Genomic DNA, 8919 nt, shown 5'->3' with positions numbered 1-8919 from the left:
GATTTCGAAGAATTCGTCTTACCACCTTAAGTTGAGTCTTGAAAGTTGAAGAATAAATCCAAGAGTAGCCACACACAAGAGTGCAAGAAAAATCTCACAATTTTTATTGATAATAATCTGAATAATCTAAGTCTAAAAACAAAGAAGACACCCCTTATATAGGTAGGAAGGGTCATGAAATAAAGGCTAAAACAAGGAAATAAAGTCCTTAACAACTTTGGACAACAAGTCCAACTACCTTAGGAAAAGGAAAATAATAGGACATAAAAATCAAGCCATTCTTGGAAAATAATTCCGACAATCTTAGAAAAAGGAAAACATAGCCTTAACTAACTAAAGCAATAAATATAGTACCAAAATATATGGAAATAAGTCCCAAACCAATCTTGGATAGAATTTTGAAAATCTTGACGGAAATTTGCAAGCAACTTGGCACCAACTTGCACTCAACATCTAGCACGACTATTGTACCTTTCTTGGACATCAAGTAAGTCCTTTTTATTTTATAACAACGTAGCTTTATGTAGGACTTCATGGGTTGCATGTTTGGACATATTTTAGGTGCTAAATTGGTCCAGCAATGGCTTGATTTGGACCTTCTTCAGAGGATGTTTCTTAGGATCTAATCCACCTCTTATTGGACATGAATTTGGGTCATATATAATTATAACACCTAGATAACTCATATCCTTTATCCTTAAGCTCTTTCTCCCAACTAACAACTTCTTTGATCGTTCCTGAAGTCCAATGACCTTGTTTAGCAACTTTTTAGTTTGAGATCTTATTAAAGGCCCTCTTTGAGATTCCAAAGCTTCATCCTTATCCTTGAATAGATTTGAGCTTCCTAGGATGCTATCAATACTAGATGCTATTACTTCAGATGTTGTGATCACATGCATTGACTTAGTCTGCCACAGAGATACTTCTGTATTATTTGACCCTAGTTCCACTTTTTCATATGTATCATCATATTTTGCTCATTATTTGGATACACCCGTGAGTCTCTTATTTCACCTGTTTGTGTATCTACTTCGGTGGGCGATACTGTTGTTGTGGACCACATATATCGGTCTTTTGTGGTGACTGTCCCACCCTTTTTTTCCCTTTTGACGGGGAAGTCCGGGTTTCGACATTCACGGGGTATAATGACTCCTTTCCTTTTGGGAATTGGGTATTTGAAGATTCGCCACCTAACGGATTATGGTATGTTAGGGCACTTAGAGTGATTAACACTTGGGTTGGTCTGCATTATCAGAGATTAGGGTAAGGGCTCGAAGTAACCTCAAGGGGAAGGTGTTAGGCACCCCTCTTGGTCCACAACTGTGGGTCCCAACCGAACTTATATTCACAAATTATTCCATTACAATTAAACAATTGAATCAAATAGGTTGCAAGTAAAGCATGTTAGATAGCTAAAGTAATAAGATAAAGGTTTGGACAAGTTGGAAAACAAAGGTTTAAATAAAAAAGGGAATTTTGGTAAAGGAGGGGTCCTAGGTGGGTTATCCTATAGGATCACCCCACACAATGTCTGGTAAACACCCCTCAATGAGGGGCTACACGTGACATTAGCGCGTAGTCATCATATCCCATATCTACCCTTCCCATCCCCTTAGTGGTCAAGCAAAGCAAGTGTTTGGTCAACGATTTCTACTGCGTGCTGCTACCCATCCCTTCTTAATGGTCCTGGAAGGAGTTAGGACCTCTACCTATAGGTGGTTCTAGACGGACCCCTAAGGTTTTAAGAGGTGAAAATTCTAAGGCGACAATCAAAACCCTTAGGACTTTCAGCACATAGATGGACCAATTAGAGGCTCAAAGTTTCCTCCTCAAACAAGCACATAAACAGCACGACTCAAGCACAATTAAGGGCTTTTATTAGACAGTGTCCTAAGGCAGAATATCTGGGTGAATATGCAGAAACAAGCAACTTATTTTTTTTAGAAACTCAAGAGTAGCGATCCTAGCAGTTGCCTGTGGATTTTTTAAAGCCTGTTAGGATCAAAAAAACATTAAGCAACAGAAACAGTTTTCAGAAATGCAGTTTTGAAAACGCCCTAAAGGCTTGCCTATACGCGGAGTATTGATTAGCACATTTGTATAGTGAAACAAAACAGGTTTTGAAACAGAATTTTTGTTATAATAGGCATGATACCTAATGAGATTGAGGCAGTTTTAAAGGACTCATTTCAGGAAATATGGAATACTTAGTTAAACCAATTCAGAAGTGAACTAAGCGTGGACTAAGTTGAATTATTCAGACTAGCTTAGATTAACAAGCAGGAATTCGAGTATGATTTTCTATGGGCATGATATCTACGTTTGATACTGATTTCAAAGACTTACAGGCATGGAAACATACATAACACTTGTTGTAATAGAATCTGAATTAAGTCCTATAGCCATGGCATCTATTAGTTAATTTGATTTTAAGACAATGAAAACATACATGAACACTCATCATAACAGAAACTGGATTAAGTCCTATAGTTATAGCATCTATTTTTTAATCTGATTTTAAGAAAATGAAAACATACATGAACACTTAGCATAACAGAATCTGGATTAAGTCCTATAGGCATGGCATCTAGTAGTTAATCCGATTTTAAGACCTCGAAGGCATGATTATTTGGAACCTATAGGCATGGTTTCTAAAAATGTAAAGCCCTATAAGCATGATTTCTACTCTATAAAGCAATCAGATTAAATGTAAAGTCCTATGAACATGATTTCTACCTGAATTATCCATAAAACATGCATCTACCCATCCTTTTCACTAAATACCCCAATATTTGTTTACAAGTTAATATAGACCAATGAATGAATTACATAAGTAAATAAGAAAAATAAGAAGTTATTCTATAGGGAGCCTTCGATTAGGCCTAGATTTCCAAAACCTCAAATGGCCTCAAACGCCTCAATTCCATAGACTATGTCAGAGTCTAGATGCATCAAAGTTCCCTAAGGATCTCAAGGATCCCAGGCAGTGCTTACACCTAGACTTAGTAACAAAAAATTGAACAAGTGCAGTGTGGAAGGGCCAGCCTCAGTATGCTAGAGTTTAGAGGGTTCTCAAGAGGATCCCAAGGCAGTACACATACTGGAGGGGGCAGAACTTATTGACTTAGGAGTAAAGTGAAAGTGATTGACACAGGTTGAAAGGTTTTAGTGAAAACTGTATTAAAACAAAAGTCTGTTTGAAAGTAATTTAGTATAGCAACAGAGACTGTTTAAAAAGAGATTGAAAAGATGAACAGAAGTCCAAACACCTTAGGACAGGTTTGTACATAGCCAGTTCACATAACCAAACTAAATTCAGTAGTCACATATAGGGTTCAAGGGGTTTGGGATACATAGAACACTTTATTGCAAACACATAATCCAGCAAAGGTCTAGGACTAGTTTAGACATGCTCAAAAACAACTAACCCGGCATAGTCACAAAACCAGACATGAAGAACAAAATCACATAGAGGGGTGATAGGGATTTGGGGATTCATGGAGCATATGATGGTAAGTACACAACAAGTAAGAGATAACTGGTAAGACATGCTCAGAAACACACATAAAGGGGGAATACACCGATCTCAAGGAAGGGGAAGACATAATAACATGCTAATAATTTAACAATCAATTTCAAGTTTCACAACAAAACCACAAACAGAAGCAAAATAGAAACAGAATGAACTGAAGCAATAAGAAAATCATATTGTTGTTGGAACTTTGAATTGAAACTAGAAAATACCAGTAAAGAGGACAGTGAGTAGAATGAAAGAACAAGAGAACACAATGGTTAGACTTGGCTTGCAGTCGGCTAACTTAAAGCAGTAGCAAGTAGTGCAAAAGAGAGAGTAGAAAGTTTGAGTATGAGAGAGAGTTTTTGACCCAAGAGTTCGTGTCTTGTGCAAATGAAAGACTAGGGTATTTATAGTTTGAAAGCAGGTAGTAAAATAGGGTAGAAATCAAAGTCCATTAGTAATTAAGGAACTCAGAATCAATCAGTCAGGAAATCAAGGTAAGTACTCCCTTAAGTTAAGGGAATTAATTTAAACGGTAAGAACTAGCAGCATATAAGGCAAAAATGTATATGACTAATAAGAAAAGAATCAAAGTTCAGTAAGCATAGGGTAGATAATTATGACTAAGTTCAGAAAACTCCAATTAAGGAAATGGTTTAGTAAGAATAAAGTACCACAGCAAATAAGGTAGGAGAATCAGTTAATTTAAACAGACGAGTTAGAAATTTACGGTTTTAAAGAAAATCTTTCAATCAAACCATAAAAATAAGGAAATCAGAATCAATCAAAAGGAAGTTATGATTCTATACTGAACATATAAATAGAGTAAGAACAAACAGACGTAGCAAACAGGCAAGGTCAGCAATATCGACAGAAAGAGGCAAGTCTTGAACAATCAAGATGAATATAATCACATAGAGGTGGTATAAGTTAGGCTAAGAACTCAGTAAAACCTATTCGTAGCAAGGTAACCACAGAAACTTAACAAGAATCGAGTAGTCATGCTAACACACAGAACCAAAACAAAGAAGATCTAGAAAAAATTAGGGATTTTAACATAGGTGAGTTGAAAAGGTATTAAAACATAGAATCAATCGATATATGCAAAGGATAGAAGTTTTGAACATAAAAATTGATTTAAACAAAGTGTAGAAGAAGTTCCGAAAAAACCCTAACTTTAGAACAACTCGAAATCGATGATTTTGCAAAAGAAGTTCAAGAACAGTGTAAAACATAAAAGGAATAGACTTGAATTGTTTAAAAATAGCAAAGATCTAGGAGGAGTAAACAAAAATTAGGGTTTCAGAAGAAACCCAAATAGAAACGGAAGAACCTGTTTAGAACTTCAAGGATAGTAACAAATACAGTGTGATTTTGCTCGAAATCAAACGGGAGCAGCCATGAACAACCAAAATAGCAAATCCTAGATATAAGTTAGTGTGGCCTAGGGGCCTTGAAGGCCTCAGAGAAGATGAGCGAGGCAATGGAGGAGCCATTGGAGGCTTGGGGTTGAAGGGTGGTCACCGGAGAAGACCGGAGAAGGGAGGCGGTTGAAAGGGGGTTAGGGTTAGCTTGAGAGAAGAGAGGAGATGAGAGGATACAGAGGCGGCGCCCTTTTGGAAATGAGGTAGGGTTAGGGGATCTTAGGAATTAAAAGAGGAAAGGAATCATATGGGCCGTTGATCTGGGACATCAACGGCCAAGATTTGATTTATGTTGGATCGGGTAGATGGGTTCCGGGTTTGGGTATGTGTATATAGGGTTTGGGTTGGGTAATTTGGTAGGAAATTGGGCTGGGGTTGGGTTCAATTTACGCTACAATTAAAAGCCAAATCTGGCTATAATTTAAATAGCTAATTTTCCCTATTTAATTTATAATAATTAATAAAAAATTTCTAAAAAAATAATTTTATGTAGAAAAATGATTTAAAAATATATATTTATTATTTTAAAAATATAGGAACCAATTTTACACATATAAAAAGTAATTATACATTAAATGGGCTAATATTGCAATTATATGCAATTTAGCCTAACAAATTCCAAATGCAATTATAAAAATGCATAAAAAATATATTAACCATATTTTGGCATAAATATAGGAATTAAATAACTAAGTAATCATAACTATAACTTGGTAAATAATTATTGGGGATTTTATCAATAAAAGGGGAGAAATTAAATCAATTTAAATTCTTAAAATTACGGAAAAAATAGTAAAAACCTTGTGTATGCTTATATATGCATGTATATGCTATTTTGAAGGTATTTATGCATATTTAAAATATATAGGAAAAAATTGGGTATCAACAGCTGCCCCTCTTTACCTAGGAAGGATAAAAGAGTTTTCGAGTAATGAAATGATGGCCAATTTTGACCGGCCGGGATGTTTTGAAAGACGGAGGCCGGACTCCGATTTTCGAGTTGCCTACATATCCCTGGTTTTATAGGAATCAGGCCATGTGTAGTTCTGGATTCATCCGCGGAGTATGCCGATGAAATTGCTGCAATAATAGACACGAGGTGCGAAAGCGGCTATGGTGAGCGGTTAAGGCTCGGGACGGTTGGAAGGAACTGCAGCGAGATTGCTCCTGCTAGGATAGTGGTTGCTTACTAGTTACTTGCAGATAAAAGATGCTACAAACGTATTTTCGAAAATTTAAACATGATGCAAACTCCCTTCGGACCATGAGGGTTGTCTTTGGACGGTTAAAGATGACGTCCTGGGCCATGAATTGTTTAGTGAGGGATTCATAGGCCATGAAATGGTGTTCTCGGGCCATGAAAATGGTGCCTCTGAACCATGACACCTTTGAATAATGATTTGCAAGATTGAGGGATCCTCAGGCCATGGCATGGTGTCTTCTGGCTATGAGGATGGTGCCTTTAGACTATGATGCCTTCGGATAGATTGGCGATATTTCAGCCCATGATATGCAATAATATGATGTTATCAAGACAATGCTTAGTCTTGTAAAGTGGAGGGCAGAGCTTAGCCTAATTGGAAAGCAAATAGATAGTACAGTAGAGCAATATTTGTGCAGAGTGGGACAGTGCTTAGTCCCATACAAATGTGAAGGCAGGGATTAGCCCCATGTAGATAGGGAGGCAAGGATTAGCCTCATGCAAACAGGGAGGCAAGGATTAGCCTCATTCAAATATGGGGAGGCAAGGATTAGACTCATGCAAATGGGGAGGCAGGGATTAGCCTCACGCAAATAAGGAGTCAAGAATTAGACTCATGCAAATATGGAGGCAAGGATTAGCCTCATGCAAATATGGAGTCAGGGAATAGACTCATGCAAATATGAAGGCAAGGATTAGCCTCACGCAAATAAGGAGTCAAGAATTAGACTCATGCAAATGTGGAGTAAGAGATTAGACTCATGAAAATGGGGAGTCAAGGATTAGCCTCAGTGGAGTCAGGGATTAGACTCATGCAAATATGGAGTCAAGGATTGGACTCATGCAAATATGGAGGCAAGGATTAGCCTCATACAAGTAGGGAGGCAGGGATTAGCTTCATGAAAGCATGGAGTCAAGGATTAGACTCATGCAAATATGGAGGCAAGGATTACCCTCATGCAAATGTGGAGTCAGGGATTAGACTCATGCAAATAGGGAGGCAAGGATTAGACTCATGCAAGTATAGGGACAGGGATTAGTCTCATGCAAAGAGCGAATAGTAGGTAAGAGTAGTGTATTTCTTAGTTGGAGATGTATTTGATGTCTGATGGACTGATAGATAGTGAATTATCTTTGTGTACACATGTTTCGTGAATGCCACCGTTATGTCAAATGTGCCTGCATTCAAAGAAAAATCGTAAGTTTTATGAGGGGAGGTTGGTTCTTGCTTCATCTGCCGGCCTTGCTCTGCTTCGTTCTAAAAGCCCCTTCGAGTCCCCCTAGGTAGCACCCGACTGTTATGGAAATAGAATTGTTCGAAAAACATGCAATTATTGATAAAAAATAGAGTTGTTTTGGAAACGTATTAATATATTAAGTAATTTTTGATGAACTAGTGACTGTGAACATTGCAACTATCTTTTATTGAAATTTTGAGGGTCCTCTTCAGAATTCTGCCCTAGTTTGGTAGATGATTTTTGCCTGTTTGCGGATGATGGACCCTGCTGAGCCTTCTCCGGAATTTTGAGAATCCTTCTCAAAATTTTGCCCCAGTTCTTAACTGATTACTGACTTCTTAGCATGAGATGGTTCTGGCTGAACTTGCTCCGGAATTTTGAGGACCCTCCTCAAAATTCTTCCCCAGTTTCTGATTTCGGGGGAAATGAAAATTTTATTATAATATGACCGAACCGATAAGGCTTCCTACATATCCCCTCTTAAATGGGAATCAGGTCAAGCATAGTTCAATTACATCAGAAGAGAAAATGTAAAGTATCTAAGCATAGTATCTCTTGACTGCGTCTGAATTGATCGGTTTTGGCCAGACTTCCCATCCATTTCTACAAGTATGAGTGATCCTCCTGTTAGTATTCTGTGAACGATGTACGGACCTTGCCAGTTGGGAGAGAATTTCCCTTTTGCTTCATCTTGATGTGGGAAGATTTTCTTCAAGACCAACTGTCCTAGTGCGAACTGTCTTGGTTTGACCCTTTTCTTGAAAGCTCTGGATATTCTATTCTGATAAAGTTGGCCATGACACACTGCATTCATTCTCTTTCCATCGATAAGGGCCAATTTTTCATAGAGGCTCATTATCCATTTCGCATCATTGAGTTCAGCTTCCTGTATGACTCTTAAAGATGGAATCTCCACCTCGGCTGGGATGACAGCCTCAGTACCATAAACCAACATGTAGGGGGTGCCCCGGTTGACGTGCGAACTGTGGTGCGGTACCCTAACAGAGCAAAGGGTAACTTCTCATGCCACTATTTGTGGTTCTCTACCATTTTCCTTAGTATCTTCTTAATGTTTTTGTTGGCGACTTCTACGGCTCCATTCATCTAATGTCTGTAGGCCATGGAATTCTTGTGCTCAATTTTGAAAGATTCACACATAGTTTTCATCAGATCACTGTTGAGATTGGTAGCTTCATCAGTAATAATGGACTTGGTAACTCCGAATCGGCAGACAATACGATCCTTGACAAAATCTGTGACGACTTTCTTGGTTACAGCTTTGTAAGATGGTACCAGAATAAACATGTGTCTGTTTGAAGCAGTGGGCTCAATTGGACCAATAACATCCATTCCCCAGGCGGCGAATGGCCAAGGTGAGCTTGTTGAATTGAGCTCATTTGGCGGCACTTTTATCATGTCGGCGTGCACTTGGCATTGAAAGAATTTGCGAACATACTGAATGCAATTCATCTCCATGGTCATCCAAAAGTATCCTGCCCTAAGTATCTTCTTAGACAAAACGAAACCATTCATGTGCGG

At 38.1% G+C, this 8919-nt stretch overlaps 1 protein-coding gene across 1 annotated transcript; it reads right to left on the bottom strand.

Moving 5' to 3' along the window:
• Positions 1–7184: 7184 nt before the first annotated feature.
• On the bottom strand, positions 7185–8335 carry LOC138875616 (uncharacterized). Its single transcript, XM_070154462.1, has 2 exons — positions 8035–8335; positions 7185–7321 (listed from the first exon to the last, which is right to left on the bottom strand). Exons 1-2 carry the CDS (start codon positions 8333–8335, stop codon positions 7185–7187), a joined length of 438 nt encoding a protein of 145 aa, XP_070010563.1.
• Between the last annotated feature and the right edge of the window lie 584 nt (positions 8336–8919).

The sequence above is a fragment of the Nicotiana sylvestris genome, chromosome 8 (assembly GCF_000393655.2).
Source record: "Nicotiana sylvestris chromosome 8, ASM39365v2, whole genome shotgun sequence".
Taxonomy (NCBI): domain Eukaryota; kingdom Viridiplantae; phylum Streptophyta; class Magnoliopsida; order Solanales; family Solanaceae; genus Nicotiana; species Nicotiana sylvestris.
This window is presented reverse-complemented; position numbering and strand designations above follow the sequence as displayed.

Bases quoted from the DNA above. Each gene is read 5' to 3' on its own strand.
- LOC138875616 (XM_070154462.1), bottom strand. From the start codon at position 8,335: ATGTTGGTTTATGGTACTGAGGCTGTCATCCCAGCCGAGGTGGAGATT. The intron at 7,322-8,034 runs GTCCGTACATCG...CTTTGAATGCAG, and splicing joins ATTCTCTCCCAACTGGCAAG to GCACATTTGACATAACGGTG.